The 17,032-nt window shown below is 38.9% G+C and overlaps 1 protein-coding gene across 2 annotated transcripts in view; it reads right to left on the reverse strand.

The window, feature by feature from the left end:
• Positions 1-12,728, reverse strand: part of Klp64D (kinesin-like protein 64D) — a 38,538-nt gene extending 25,810 nt beyond the window's left edge. For both annotated transcript variants that reach the window (XM_045756332.2, XM_069307491.1), the window contains exons 1-11: positions 12,539-12,728; positions 9,264-9,485; positions 8,473-8,678; positions 6,642-6,832; positions 6,276-6,415; positions 4,289-4,486; positions 3,890-4,061; positions 3,168-3,256; positions 2,016-2,146; positions 1,538-1,718; positions 339-575 (exon numbers count right to left, since the gene is read on the reverse strand). In XM_045756332.2, coding sequence (XP_045612288.1) covers positions 339-575; positions 1,538-1,718; positions 2,016-2,146; positions 3,168-3,256; positions 3,890-4,061; positions 4,289-4,486; positions 6,276-6,415; positions 6,642-6,832; positions 8,473-8,678; positions 9,264-9,485; positions 12,539-12,544 — 1,773 coding nt within the window. In that variant the 5' untranslated portion in view covers positions 12,545-12,728. The remainder of the gene's footprint in view (positions 1-338; positions 576-1,537; positions 1,719-2,015; positions 2,147-3,167; positions 3,257-3,889; positions 4,062-4,288; positions 4,487-6,275; positions 6,416-6,641; positions 6,833-8,472; positions 8,679-9,263; positions 9,486-12,538) is intronic.
• Positions 12,729-17,032: the final 4,304 nt, after the last annotated feature.

Genomic DNA, 17,032 nt, shown 5'->3' on the forward strand with positions numbered 1-17,032 from the left:
AATTTCTGTATCCCATCCTTGGCTTTTCCCATGTCCAGTGGTTGTAAGAAGAGATAGACTTACTGCTTTATATAAATGATAGTAGTAGTAGTAGTAATAGGTCCAAAGAAACATGGCAATTTTTTGCTGAATGGAGATGGGAATGTGCAAGAAGGAATGATAAAAATCTAGAAAAAGAAGCAATGGAATTATGATGGAAAAGAAAAATTAGAATGGGAAAATAATATGTATTTGAGTTGAAAGTAATTGCACAGGTGGAAGAAAATGTCAGATATAAATAAGTGTGGTTAGCCATTAACATATATATATGGTACAGTACGTGGAAAATAAACCCCTACCTGATATTCAAGAGGAATAAATGAATCAATGATTAACTGGTGTAACTTGTGTTCACGTGACAGGTGTCGCACCGACTCGAGGAGTGACTCCATCTCTCTCTGATGTTCTGCTTGCATATCTCCCAACTCTGACTTGGCAGCCATCAGGAGAGTCCACACTTTCTTTAGCTTACGTGTCTTGCCAGCAGCCTCCTCCTGGAGACTTGTGTACCGCTCCTCTAAATCAATCCGCTCGGCCTGATATGAAAGGTATGCATTTCATCTATTCAGTTAAGCATATACGCTAATTTTCACATTCATGGACAGATAACTAATAATAAATATTAACTAAGTCACAATAACTGTATGCCAGTAAATTAATTGATGCTTGTTAGTTACAGGAGTTGCAGGGCTTGGGCATTAAATATTGGCACTTGATATACCTTTGCATGACTACCTACCTATATACATACACTAATTCTCTCACTTTTGCTCTCTGCTCATACAGTGTTTCTCCTGTTTATTATTCACACTTAAATTACAGTATACAGCAATACATCATATCAATGATTATCCTTAAACTACCACTACTGAAGGAAACCCCTGATTTTAAACATCCACTGCCTTGCGGTCATACCCCTTTTTTGGGAAAGGCTTCAGGAGTCAACCTCAAGGAAAAATCCGGAGTTGGAGCCCCTAAGGCAATTCGTTGTTGACGTTGACATCGTTCTGGCAGCTCCTGCGACGTTGCTGGAACCATGTGTATTGGCATTTGCCTTTCTATTGGATATTTTCAGCAATGTAGAGAGGGGGGGACCTGCTGCATGAGTAACAGCTTCTCCTCCATATCTACCTACCCAGGCTTTGCGCCCTGTCAGGGCGCAACTCCATAGTCTTCCGAGACTGAAGGATGTCTATTACTGCCACTACTGAACCTTTTCACTTGTTGGCCTTCCAACTCTCCCACACTATGCTATATGCCTTTTCCTCATGCTATGTTGCCCTTCCACCTTCCCCTCCCCCATGCTATATTATCCTTCCACCTTCCTGCTCCATGCTATGTTGCCCTTCCTTCTTCCCCATGCTTTGTTGTCCTTCCACCACCCCAATGCAATGTTACTCAGAGAACATAACAAAACAGATTGTGAGTGTTTCCCAATTTGCACATAAGGTTTACTATCTGCCAGGTTAACATTAGGTCAAGTTTTATATGCACTCGCCTCTTTCTGTGTAATAGCATGGCGAAGTTGCTCCTCGTGCTTCCTCCTTTCTTCTAGTTCTTTGGCAGATTCTTCCAGAAGCCGTTCTTGCTCTTCTGCCTTCTCCAAGAGATTCTCTCCTCCGACTAGAATCTTCCGCTCTAGGCCTTGTAATCTCTGTTTTAGAGCTTCTTGTTCCTTTCTGAAATATACACAAGTAAAAGAACAAAAAATTAAATCCACTCATGAAAATCAGTAGTAATTGAACATTTGTGCATACAATTAATATGCACTTTATTGCTTCATTGCATGGTAAAAAGAAAAATAAGGATTACTATTTATACATACTTTAATAGTACCCCTCCCCACATTGTCCATCTGCTTCACGCCTGAGATAAATTGAGTATTGCATATTGCATCATCAAAGCAAGAATATTCAGCAACACTTAAGCAATTTATCCTTGCAAAATTAATTTCAGCTTTGACAAGAAATACTCACAATGCCTTCTTTACTTCCTTCTCGTGTCTATCCAAATCATTCTTGACTTTATTTCTTTCTTCTTCTTCAAGATCTTTTCGTTCTGCAAGCATTTTGCGTTCCTCTTCAATTTTTTTTCGTATGGCTGCAACCTAAAAGAAAATTAAAAGTTTATAATGCATTACAATAAATAATCAATAACTTGATGCCGCTGCCAAGTTCCATCGCAAAAATACTGTCCATAACATCTTTTGCTCATCTGTGATTACCAAAATTTAATAAATTAACATTCACATATGTTATGGGTCCTTAAGTTTAACTGGTGATCAACAGCAAAACTGCTATAGGACTACATTAGATAAACTAAAATCACAAAGAAACTGCTTCTAGCTAGTTCCTTCTTGTCAAATTTCAAATATTTTATCACCCGTCCAGGCTACACATTCACTGTCAATCAAGCACTAAAGTAATTAGAGAAAATCTCCCTGGTAAAAGTGTTCCTACAGCACCCCTTAAGCAGGTTTCAAATATTTCTTGCATGCTAGTATCCCATAAACCAAAGCCAACAAGTTGAAGTTAACCATCCATTTATGAAAGTACGACTTTACTATCCACTCTCAAATCATTCTGTTTCAGTGAATCCCAAGATTGCTGCTGTAATGTCATGGGTAGTGTTTCAGCCTCGAGTTTCTAAAGTTGTGCATTTCTTAAGTTGCAATTTAGATTCAAAAGTTTCATAGAACTTTTAAGAGTCAAGTGACGGGGACAGTTAGTGAGTCAATAAGAAGGCACTCCTTGGCATTTTTCATTGTTAACAAATGTTCAAGAAACAAGTTTAGTGCATCTCTATTAAATTTGATATAGCCCTTAAATGTGGTATGTGATCTTCAGTAAAGTCTACTCAAAGCTGACATTTTTCTACAGTGTTATCAGCAATTCAACCACCCAAATCTTGCCAGTGCTAAGGAAGTGCCTTGAAGAATTTCATTTTAAGTTTCCTCATACTGAACAATAAAAAATTAAAATCATCTGTTTTATTCTATATTAGAGGAGCCATAAATACTGCCAATGGTAGCAATGTTATCCCCCAGTGTATTTACTTAAATCATTTGCTTGTGATGGGGTTAACTGGCACTATCACACCTGTCCTCCACACACTACCATAAGCCTTACCTCCTCCTCCTTCAGCTTCTTTTTCTTCTTCTTTGGTTTCTCATCTCCTTCCATTTCCTCCTCTTCAGAGTCATCTGTTTCATCTTCATCTATAAAGTGTAACTTCTTTTAAATCAAAGATATGATACTGTTTTTGCCCATGTCACCTTTTAAACAATTTCACAAACAAACTAGAGCCTCTTGCCACACCAATCTAAGAATATAATTTAAACAAAAAGTAAAGTAGCTATGTATGGTGAGAACAATATCAAGTCAGTATATGTAAAGTTTCCTAATGAAATGTCAAAATAAATGCACTTCACTATTCCTTAGATATTTCTCACCTACATCTACACTCCCTTATCCTGGCAGAACTGTCTCTGACTTTCCAATTACCCTAAGGTTTTCTTCAATTTAAATTTTTACACATTCATTTTAATGTCTCTTTTACTTACAAACTATGCAAGAGCCATCAATATGTTTTTTTTTAACATTTAAAACCCTCTTTTTTACATCACTCTCCTATTTTAAAGAAATTACATCCCACCCAATTAAATGGGAAATGGGGTAATAATTGCCATCTAGGAAAATAAACATTGATTTTGTTTATAACTTTAGCCGTCTTTTTGTCGCCATTTGCCTTCCAATTTCTCCCGGCCTGATGTCTTACTACCTCGAGCAAATTATAAAATAGGTAGTAAATTGATGAATTATTTACTGTTTACCTCATTATTAGTATTTACCTTCTAGCTGATCTCTTAATGACTTAATCTCATCTTGAAGTTTACGGAGAAGAGCATCCTTAGGGTCCTCATTAATTTTGGCTTTGTTGCAGATGTTCTTGGCACGATTAGCATACCGGAGGGTACTGATGGTTTCATCGTAATTGTAACTGGCTGGCCCAACATTGGCACACTAATTATCCATGTAAAAATACAACAAATATAATTAATAACAGATGTAATAATGAAATTCAGCTTTAGAGTAACACAAATATTATCTCAATATTAGACCAAACAGGTAGAAATAGTATTCAAACTTTTGAAGAGAAAAAAATGGAGGAAAAATTTGAAATTAATATTTACGACAAGTTCCTTACTCATGCTGCTATAATGTAAATACAGTATTTCCAATGCACTTACCATGACAGTTTTAGAGTTGCCACCTAATGAGTCCTGGAGAAGTCTGGTGAGTTTTGAATTACGATATGGAATGTGTGTTGACCTTCCGTCGACAAGAGCTGATATTACGTTCCCAAGAGTTGAAAGGGACAGGTTAATCTTGCTGGCTTCTTTCAATCTTTGACCCGTTGCTCCAGTTTTACTCTGTCGCTCAGAGCCCTATAAAAATACAATATTGTTTATGATCAGAAACTGTCTTAATGAATATCACAGTAAATTACTGGCAGAGAGGTAATTTGACATCAAAACCTAATATGAATATGGTGGCCAACAACCCTTAGTCCAACAGTCTTGGGACCACGAGCAGTCGAACACAGAGTTTTAGTCGAGTAAGGGGCGTTACCCTCCTGTCCTCCTGAATTATTTTGGAAAGAAAATACTGCACAAAAATAAAAGCAGCATTAGGCCACTCACCAAGATTGAATATTTTGCTCCATGAATAATTTTGTAACAATGTCTATGTAATATTGTTTTGGCCAATTTACAGTTGTAATTGGTCAAGTGGAAGTGAAAAGTGCCACCTGGGAAAGGCCAAATATGTTTCAAAGCCAAAGAGGAAAAAGACTCACCCACCTCCCATTTTACCCCAATCAGACAAAAGTGAATGGTCATCTGTGAGCACATTCAAGATACCCCGAATATGAACTGCACCGAGGGTAAAAACTTTAGTACTGTACCCAGAAAAGAGGTTACAGTTAAGTCCAGTGTCACAACAGGAGAGATTGGAAAGAAAACTACTACCTCCCACTACTGTGCAATCATAGACCAACGCATCAAGTAAGCTACACATGAAGGTGCCATTTAAATCATCGTTATTTTCTTTACTTTGAAGTTAGCACATAGTAACATTGAAAACCAGAATTCTTGACTGGTGTAGTGATGAAAGCTGGTGCCAAAAACTAAGTCCACTCAGGGAACATTGGCAAACAGCTCGAACAATGGAGCGGGAAGCTGCCATGGAAATAAACACTGAAAAATCAAGACACTGTAAAACCTAAAAAGCAGAAAATTATGGAGTGCAATAGTGACACAAACAAGTTGATCCCTGAAACTGCTGTAAACTACTGATAGGAGAAACCTCAAGTCACAACCTGCCCAGATATACAATATACAAAATAGCAAAGGGGTACCACCTCTGGTGCAAGTGTAGGGACCCATAGCCTCGGAGAAGAAAATAATGAGTACTCAGGAGACCTTGTGGATCCTCACTGAACACTGATATTTTCTTCCCCTACCACCCCTATTCTTTTAGTGTGTGTATATATATCTAACTTTATTTAAAATTTCATTACACAAAAAGGGTTACAACATTGGTTACATGCAAGATGCAAGACTACTTGTCACAAGTTGTACAGCTCCTCAGATGGTGGGCAGGAACCATGGATGCAGTGAGCATTTCCTCTCTGGATCACCACACTAAGGCGCTGAAAGAGAAAACTGGCGGCTCTAGGGTCTCTAGTTGTTTCAATTAGCTTGGACCCCAGTTCCTTCAAAAAACTTGCAGCACTTCTACCCCAGGCACCAAGTGTCTCTGAGGCAATGGGGACAATATACAATACACACAGACAATATACATACAGTTCGGTCACCCCAGAAAACATATCCTGACAGGACATCCTGCACCTCCTAGGAATCCAACGAAGATCTGAGGCATGCTAACACAAGGCAGTCTCTAAGAGGAATGCAGTCTTGGTATCCCAAACTGACCCAACCAAGGGAGGCATTGCAAATGAGTGAAATAGAATTATGGAAATATTGAAAACCATTACAAAATATTTGCAGCTTAATGTCCATGGCCAGCAGGCCATGACAACTGGAAGCCCAGAGTAACCAATTGTTGAGGAAGGCCAGGAACTGAGTGCTTCCAGAGAACATGAGACAGCATGTATTATAATACTGAAATATATAGAATAAGGAATACAAATATTATAAGAAAATAACAACTCACCGCAAGATCAACCAAATGAAGTTTACCAACTCGCCAGTGCTGTTTGCCATCTAACCCTCTCTCAGCACACTCTATTGTGATTGTGAAAATTGCATGTGATCGGGAACTGTGGGCATTCATGTTTGTTGCTCCTACCGCTCCTGCAAATGGAAAGATTCTCATTAATTGTATTAAATAAACCAAAAATGGCATAAGTGCACGGCATGCACAATTCACACTCAACCTTCACTTCCACTCTTACCATATTTAGTAATCTCTCCAGCCTTCATCTCCTCCTCCCCATAAATTCACTCAAGTGTGCTCTCTACACCATCTATGCATTCAATGTGATCAAAACAAACAGAAAGCTAAACTCCCACCACTTACGGTTCTTATTTCCAAGAGTCATGATCCTGTCCATCTCATCAGCGTTGTGAACAACATGGGTAAGAAGGTCTTTCACATAAACACCTACATCGGGTCGTTCTTTTACCTCCAAACGCACAGACTGATCTTGTCGAAGAAGGTCACGGACTTCTTCATTGTATATTTCCAAATATGACACTCGTACTAAAAATCTGAAACAAATCAGACAATTCATAAATTTAAATGTTGACAAACAAATAGAACAAAATATAATCACAATTAACAGATATTGTAAAAAGAACTCTCCAGACTGCTCTCAAGTATGACGTACTGCACTATGATTAAGAAAACTGCAATAAATGAATTTTACGTTCACAAATTGTGAACACAATTAGACCACTTATAGTCAATACTGTACTCTCAAAAGCAAACTTTATCAAGATTTTGTTGCAAATAATTTACATTATCGCCGACACCTTTTCCCTGAGAACACCACTTTCCACTGTGCTCCATGTAGAATATTCCTTAAGTAGTTAAACTATTACAACTTCAACTGTAAGTGTACTGTAAAAGAGAGAGAACTGTACTGGGAGTAAAGTAAACCAAAATTAATGGAACTACAGCATGAAACCAAATTGAGGTGCAATCCAAATCAACATCAGAAGCCAAGATACTGTATCATTATATGCCCACTAGGGGAATATACTTGTATAGTACAAGTAAATATAGATATAATAGCTAAGTACTAAAGGTTGAATTCAGATGACCAACCCACATTTGACAGTATGGAACCCTGGTGATATTGCAACAAAACTGGTACTGGGGAACAATGAAAGAATAAGTAGAAAGAATAGATGGGGTGTTGTGAGTGACAGCCTTGCTTCTTGCAGGTTGGCATTCAATCCCTGACCATACAAGTGATTGGACATCATTCCTTTCTTCCGTTATCCTAAATCCTTATCTTCATATTCCTTTCAAGTGCTACATAGTTTTCCGAGACTGATGAATGCCTACTACGTACTACTATAGTCGTAATGGCCCAGCACTTTCTCCTGTTAATTAGCTTTACTAACTTCAGATGCTCACTAAGCCACATCCATTATGGTCCATATAGGACTTGTATCCTTCCACTAGATCCTTGTGCCCTTGTCTCCTAGCTTGGCAATTACAGCATATAGTCCTTGCAAATGGCATTTTTCAAGGAAATAATTGACAGGGGATAATGGCAAGAATCGTACCATCACAGAAAGAATCGTTTGCTATATGACAAAAAAAAATAGACTCAAGCTATAGGAAAAGAAAGTGGAAAGGGGCACTGGAGGTGAACTGTCAACAGGTTAAGAGAACTTCATTAGAAAACAGACAAGATGTGATATGTTCATAAACTTTACAACAAATAAGGTACCGAGAGGAATACATGAAGTAGATAGTCTTTTTTTTAGATGAATGAAGGTATGATAGACCTTCCTTCATCTAAAGATGAAGGAAGGTGGATATAGTTAGCAATTTATCACACAAGCAAGTTACAGGAACAATGAAATATTTAGTCTTGGAGGTAAGCAATGTAATACACTTGAAGCAAAAGTTGTAGAAGATATCAATTCAAAACTTCAAGAGAAAGTATAACAAAGCATTAGACCACCAAAAAGTGTAAAAGCACCAGAAACAATAACTTTGAGGCAGAGCCCCAGAACTATGGCTCACTTCTTCATAGACACTGGCAAGCACTTCCTCAATGGCAGCACCAGCCATGTTATTTTTGCCTTTGGCCCATGGCTGACCAAAATTAAAAACACATCTATCACCAAAGCAATGAAACACACTGAGCATGTAATATAGTAACAATTCTTACTTTTTATCTTCTTCAGCTTTTGCTATGTGCCCAAATATATGTGCAAATGAATTTGGAATGATGCCTTTGAGTTCTGAGACTGATCTGACACCTTCCATGGTGTAAGTCTTGCCTGTGCCAGTCTGCCCATAAGCAAATATAGTTCCATTGTATCCTTCAAGCACATTCTCTACGATGGGGCGGGCTGCTAAATTATACACATCAACCTGAAAAATAGTGTGAATCTTAATACAGTATTGCAATTAAATATTTAAAAAATTTGAGTAATAAATTTCCAGTACTGTACATTAGGAAAATGGAAAAAAGGCAATTACTGAACTGAGAAAATTAATTAAAAAAAAGTTATTGAAGGAGAAAAAATCTTCCACACCCCATTACAAGGTGAAACTATTCTCAAGCTATACTACAAACTTAAGTACAGTATTACAGTAATGTTACTGTATTCAGTAACATTGGCAACTTAACTGAACAGAACCCAGAAAAATTCAATATCAGATGCATCGGAAAGATTACCTCTGGTAATTGAATGTTGCAATAAATTACGTGAACAAACAATAAGATAATCCTGATAATCAGAATTTACAATACTAAAAACTTTAAATATTCAAATGAAAAACTAATGAAATGAGAACATCTGGAGCCAGTCATTCCAAATAAATCAAGATATCCCTGTGCTGCCAAAACAGCCTCAAACAAATAACCAAGTTAATATGTCACCAGGCATCAATTATAATTTGTTTTCCCAATTACAAATTAAGAAAACCAAAGAATGATTATAAAGAGCCTTTTACCTGTTTTGAATCTTGGCCAAAGACGGAGTCAAAGGTGAAGACTTTGGGAGGTTCACCAGCCTGTGCATCAGGGTTGGTGACTAGGAGAGAGCAGTTGAGATCATCACACTCCACCATACTCTTATAGCCGGAATGGGTTTCTTTCTCACTCAGTGGGCGAACTCGTACCACCACTCGAACATTTTCCCTGTCCTTCAAGACTGTCTCTCTATCTTTGTCAGGCTAAGAATCAGGAATGACACAAATTATAACAGTACTTGCTCATCTAGCACTTAAGTTATAAATGACAATCATTAATTATACTGTATAAAATAAAAATATCAGCACACCTTCAAATTGTGTCAGTGATGATATTTAAGCAAAACTTGAAGAGCAAACATACACAGACTAAGTCATACCAAAATTTCCATAAGGTTAGATCACACTACAGTACAATATAATATGGTAAAAAAAACTTTGTGAGAACAGGAATTTGATTCAGTGTAACATTTTACTCACAAGAGCTTAATCAGAACATTGTTTTAAAGGATTCATGCCACCAAATGAAGGAAATAAGTTTGCTGACTGGTGAGGCCGAGTCAACAGTAGGAAGTACTGTATTGTGAACATTTCAAAGGTTGTCCTAGAAAGAATTCTTCAAGGACTAAACATTCTAAAACATTCATTGTTAAGTACCCCTTCATTGTAATGCAAGGAGGTACTCTCCAATGAACATTTTGAAAATTTACAGACCTTGAAAAAGTCTTCCTGGAAGAAAAGAAAAAGACCCTTGAAACAGGCACAATATTTCCTATTGTTGACTCAGCCACACCAACCAACCAACTCATTTCCTTCATTTGGTGTCATGCATCCTTCAAAGCAATGATCTGAGCAATGGTTTCTTTGCTTAGTACCTTTAAGTGCCACATGGATAACATAATACCAGCAACACCACTTAACTACAATAAAACATGACACGGTACCAGAGTGAGACACGCAACACAACCACTCACTATAAATACCCAGGGCAACTAAGCCTCAGAGGTATGTGGCTCTAGGGAGCTAGTGGGCGCCATGACGTCATGTGCCCAGTACAGTACATATTTCTGTCTCAAACATTTCGCACAGAAGACTATCAATCCTTTTCTGCCGTAAGTATGCGCTGCCTCAAGCATGGCAGCGCATATTTTTGACAAGTACTGTATGTATAATTGTTACGCTTAAATATGTAGAGTATCAGTAATATATATACTCCCTTTTATTTCATAAATATTTTAATATACTGCACATTGTTGTTTTTCATTGGACCCCATTACTATCCATTGTCATTCTCAGCACCTTCACCTGACCATTCAGATCATCCATTATAACTACCTGTACTTTATAACTCATAGATAATACTTATCTCTTTCACTAAGTTACTCCATATAAACTCTTTCACTCTCACTTCTCATCACATGGTATAAATGTAATAACAATCACTCATTCTAACTTGATTCTCAAACCACAAACTACTAGTATTTGAACTGCAGCAAGAGGAGAAATTTATTGCCCTATAACACACACTCTTCATTAAGAGCCATAATCCTGTTATACTTTTCTAATATTCTTTCACTCCTGTTTTTATAACATCACTTCATTCAGGTCTTCATTACTGTTTCCTTTTAGCCAAGACTTTCCTAAACGTAGAACATCAAACTTTCCATCGTTAAAATCTTTGGCAATATTTTAACCTGTCCCCAACGCATTCTTCTCACATTCCAAGTAGCAATATGAACGTGCATTTACTCTCTGGTTCCTGGGTAGGTGCAGACCTCACCTCTCTCACTATGACGACTCTTGTTGGAAATAAATTTTGGTCTAGTGTCCGTCAAAGTATTTACATGCTGAACAATTTGCTGGTGCTATCCTGTTCATTATCTGAAATGTACTTCTATGAAACCTGCCCTGTCATGTCTTATTTGAAAAGCAGTTAGTCCTGTAATCTTCAGATCATCCTGGTGAATTAATTTCAGAATAATTTTGGTCACCTGGTCGAGGACCGGGCCGCAGGGACACTAAGCCCCGAAATCATCTCAAGATAGCCTCAAGATAACCTTGCATGTCTTTCTAGAGAATGTAAATTAAGCTCATTTAATTTTTTTCAAAGGGAAGGTTTGTAATTCATATTAATTATATTATGCCTATCCACTGTACTATTATGAATGTTCTGTAAGTCTATGTATCTTGAGATTATCTTGAGATGATTTCGGGGCTTAGCGTCCCTGCGGCCCAGTCCTCGACCAGGCCTCCTTTTTGTTACACACCCCCAGGTAGCAGCCCGTAGCAGCTGTCTAACTCCCAGGTACCTATTTCCTGCTAGGTAACAGGGGCATTCGGGTGAAAGAAACTTTTTGCCCATTTTTCTTCGCCTCCACCGGGGATCGAACCCGGAACCTAAAGACTACGAATCCGAAGTGCTGTCCACTCAGCTGTCAGGTGGTAAACACCAACATTTTTACAATTTTGCTTTACTGTGATAATGACCATCCTTTTAATTTATATATGAAATAATTTACATGAGTATAGCCTAGCCCAGTGTCAACAACCCAGGAGTCTGCAGGATGCCCAAGCATCATCTTGTTAACAAAATAAAGTACTGTACTGTAATGCTGTTTTGCAGCATATACATACTGCACAGGATTCGTGTATACTCAAGGCAGTACAAATGATTGGCAGTCATCTTCCCACCTTATCAGTTTGACCCCTACCAGTAGTACAGTTGGCTTCATTCTTGACTCACAATAGGCAGGGGGGGGGGGGATCCCGGGTTCAATTCCTAGGTGGGACAAATGTTTTGGCACGTTTCCTTTCACCTAATGCAACTGTTGTGGGGTTGCATCCCGGGTAGGGTCAGTAGTCACAACACTTGGGGGTAGGATGGGGGATGGGACTCTATATACACCTAAGGCACATACATAAGCTTCCTGCCCCCATCAACATGAATTATTACAATTATAATCTAATCTAAAGTTAGGGGAAGTATTGGCAGCGGACAAAGTGACAAGGTAGTCAAGATAAGCAGCAACCATACAAGTGTCAGGTCAACTGTTAGCAGTTCTCTTGTTTTGAATGACAAACCAATAATTTATGTTGTCTCAATTAAGGATTATTACAAATTAATTATCAATAACCGGTGAGCTTCATGGCTACATAATTAATGTGGCTCTGTAATTTCGTGTTTTTTTTCCTTTCTAGTGCAACAAAGAAACACAAACAACAAAATAGTCAGTAATAAGGCTGCCTACATGACTTACCGCCATTTTATGAGGTAGAAATTGAGCTCACGTCAAAGATACAAACAGCTGCAGCCTACAATTAACCAGACGCGGCGCCAACGCTTACCAACCGCACGTGACGCAAGGAAAATTGGAAGAAGAGAGGAGCGAGTAAGGAGTGAGAGCGGCGGTGGCGAGCCAGCCTCCCTGCACTGGAATGTTGTCATGCGAGACTCCCGCACCCGCCCACAGATGGCGTGTACAATGATCAATAACCCCGCCTAATTTAAATTGTTAAACCTATTACACTAAAATAAAATATAATTATATTGGCTAATTCCGCATTTAAGCCCAAAGCGTTGTATTACAAAACATGATCAAATCCAGTTGATTTTTCACATTGATATATATCACGCTAGTGTGATTTCGGTGTAACAAAAGGTACATATACTGCTAAAAGGTAAATTTGCTTTGATGTAATATAATTCATTGTGTAGAGTGACAAGCAGCCAGTGTTATACACTGGATACAAGTTATACTTATATCGAGGTCCCCACCACATTCCAAAGTCGAATTACTGACCCCACCCAAGATGCAACCCCACAAGCTGACTGACTCCTGAGTACCTACTTACTGCTAGGTGAACAGATGAATTAGGTAATAGGAAATGCACCCAACCATTTGTCCCGCCCGGGATTTGAACCCGGAATTCTCGATTGTGCGTCGAGAATGAACCAGACTGTACTACCGGGACATACCACCTAAAGTAGTTGGAATCTTGCATAGCCCATCATAATGAATTACGAATTATAAGAATAACAAACTGCAGAAGGCCTATTGGCCCATGAGGCATGTATATATAACATTAATAATTTTGTAACTAGCGTCAAAAATTGTTATTTGCTTAGCTAAACGAACGGGTTTACTTAGCTAAACGGGTTCAGTTCCTGAACCGATTATGTGCCTCTGCAATCCTTTACACCACCGCCCACGGAATGGGTATGGGGTGCATAATAAAGAAAGAAATTGAATTGAGGCAGCTCCTATATTTAAAACCACCCAAACTCATTCATATAACTTGTATCCATGATTTATTTTTTCATTTTTTTACCCAGTTATAAACCCATGGAACCGGCTACATCTAGATCGTCCTTTCATGATTTTGTATTTCTGACCAGGGGGAGAAAGATACTGGCAGTATGGGGCGTTAAAGTTTATTGAAGATTAAATTCTGCAGAACATGTAAATGTATAAAGTTCAAATATAAAGTAAGTAATTATATAAAGTTTATATTAAACACGGTTTATATTATAGGCTTATAACAAAGTTGATATTATTAAACTTAATATTGAACATGTAAATATATAAAGTTTCAAAATATATAATTTAAGGACTATATAACGTTTATATTAAAATATATAAAGTAAATATATAAAGTAAGAATTAACAGTAACAATTCCAAGTCCGAGGACTAGATTTAACTTAAAAGGTACACCCGTAGTAAGTATGAGACCTTAGCCTATAGTGACATGGAAACTAATTCTGCAGAAACCTAAAGGTTAACTGGTACTAGAATTAAGGCCGAGTGCAAATGTGTAGTAATTATATAACACTAGGATATAACAGGCAGGACACAAAGAATAACTAATAAGTGAGAGACCACATAACACGTAATGTACCCGGCCAAGAGGCCGTAAAAGACCTAATGGATAAGGAGAAGGGGGTGTGACTACAAGTAGGGCTTACTAGCACCTAGACTGGGCAAAGTATTAGCTGCGGACAGCGGGACACTTGGGGACCGGCGCTGCACCCCCCTTCCCACATGCAGTGGGGAGACAATCGGGACAACTGTGCAAAGCATGACGGGGGTACAAAAGCAGCCGCTTGCAAAGGGGGGGAGGGTGGGGTTTTGCGAGGGCAGCGGCGAGGGCAGGCGGAGTGAGGCAGAGCCCCAGTGTGCGCCCGTATTTATACAGGCCCCAAACTGCCCGTGCAACGCCGCGGGACGCGCTGCGCAATTGTTTCTTTCTCCCCCGCCAGAAAAATCCCCGCTTGCGATCAAGCAGTGACCATTTCTTAATATTTTTCCTTGCTATTTTTGTGTCTGCACATTTTCAGATGTTGCTATTCAAATAGTTTACCAGATATGCCACTAATGATATGAAAATTACAGATATGCCACACGAAAAGTCCCGGTCAAAAGGCAAGTAGAGTACACCTAAACTGCAAGTAAAGATCATAAATTAAACTTCAAATCAATGGAAAGAGAGAGGGAGAGAAAACAATCACTACATACAGAATTCTCAGGGGAATTGTTAGGGAACACAAGGACAGAACATGGCAGTGGATGAACACTAGAAAGAGTACACAGTAAGTGGAAGTAAGTGCCGTGCAGTATTGGAGAAAGCTACGGGCTTTACTCCACTGGATTGGTGTCCAAGAAGTGACAGCAAATGGCCTGAAACACTAGCCAGATAAGTTAATATGAGAAAGAGGAAAAAACATTTGGAGGAACTGGATGTAGCAAAAGCAGTAGGACCGGACCTTACCACCATGGTAATTGAAGGAACCTAATTTTTGTGTTACCCATTAGCTAGTGTTAAATGTTAACACTAGACAGGAAAGCTACTGGAAATCTAGAAAACAGGCAAATGTAGATCAATATTCAAGAAAGGCGATGAAGTAAGTAATTATCAAAAGAAGGCACCAAGCCGGGAAGGCTATGTAGCGCCATCAAATGTGCGGAAAAATCACAGGGCGCTAATATCACTAAGGATGCCAATCTGAAAACAGAAACGCATAAGGCGAACGATATCAAAAGTAACCGATTCACCAAGAATTCTATCGAGAGACAAGTGACCGCGAGGGACGGTCGGAGAGCAAGATACACTCGTCCTGGAAGTCAGGGCATTCAACAAAGATATGCACGACTGTAGGAGGGACAGTGCAACTTGGACAATAAGGAGCATGGTGGCACTCCATTAAACACTTTCCTCCTCCCGGCAAACGACAAAAGAACTAGCGCAAAGTGCTCTTGGCGTTTCGGGCGATCGAGCGGCAACACTGAAAAGTGTATACTCTTTTTCACTGTCTTGATCTTAACTTTCGATGAACATATTTCATTTTTATACCAATGTGTTTGCAATATAATGTTCTAGAAGAAAATATATATAAAATGTCACCAAAGCACGAGTTAAACCACCACCAAATAAAGAACTACATTGATCACTAGCCGTGAGCTCCAAACAGCGACGAAATGTTTCTATTCTTTACAGTGTTGTCAACTCCACACTTGTCCTACAGCGTTAAATTTGGTATCTGAGATCGCAATAAAATTCTCTACACATAAATATGCATATAAATGTAGAATCATGATCGCGGCCCACCCGCAAGAGTGTGGGAAGTGGGCGAAGTGTTACCCGTTACCGCACATCGGCGAAACCAGTATTGAAAAGTGAATATTCTTTTCACTGTCCTGACCTTATTTTTCTATGTACGTATTTCATTTTTGTACCAATGTACTAATGTGTTCGCAATAGAATATTCTAGAAGAACATATGTATACAATGTCACACAAGAATGCGTTAGACCGGCACCAAATAAAGAAACTTCGTCGATTACACTTGTGTCAACAATACAATAGTTTTACCACGAAGATACAAGACAATTCCGTTCTCTCAAATAGGCTATGTGGCTATTAGAGAAAACGTAAATTTTAGGGCAAACATCTTCATACTAGGCAGGCGATGAGTCACAATAACGTGGCTGAAGTATGATCGACTTGAAAATGGTCCAGGACGGACCGAAACGTCGTCGTCCCTTCAAATTCTAGTGTGTGGTCTGGTCAACATCTTCATACTATCCCCAAGTCGATCGGATAAAAATTGAATGTTATAGAACTATTTGTTCGTCAGACATAAAAATATGTCTCCATATGGTAAGTGGTAAGACACTCGCCTGGCGTTCCGCGAGCGCTATGTCATGGGTTCGTATCCTGGCCGGGGATGATTTACTGGGCGCAATTCCTTAACTGTAGCCTCTGTTTAACGCAACAGTAAAATGTGTACTTAGATGAAAAAACGATTCTTCGCGGCAGGGGATCGTATTCCAGGGACCATAGGATTAAGGACTTGCCCGAAACGCTACGCGTACTAGTGGCTGTACAAGAATGTAACAACTCTTGTATATATCTCAAAAAAAAAAAAAAAAAAAAAAAAAAATGTCGCGCGCTCACATTCAAGAGAAAAATAGTTGTCCCAGTTTTGTGTCCGCGTGGGAGGAAAGTGTTTTTTAAGTGTCCGTGAATTAAGCGTGTATGGCCAATACGCAACCTGGCCAGAGCAGTTTCCCACCACCAGTTACGATGGTAGTGTAACGTACGATTATGTTACGTTGTTGAGTGGATTAGATACAGTGTTCAGCGAGTTTCATATTTATTTAGTAGTCCTGGATACAGCAGTGCTGTAGACGTTGAGATGGAGCTTGGTGCAGAGAGCCGAGTGTGGCCGGAGTCGCGGAGCTCTATGTGGGAGA

This window comes from Procambarus clarkii, chromosome 60, assembly GCF_040958095.1.
Source record: "Procambarus clarkii isolate CNS0578487 chromosome 60, FALCON_Pclarkii_2.0, whole genome shotgun sequence".
In the NCBI taxonomy this organism is placed as follows: domain Eukaryota; kingdom Metazoa; phylum Arthropoda; class Malacostraca; order Decapoda; family Cambaridae; genus Procambarus; species Procambarus clarkii.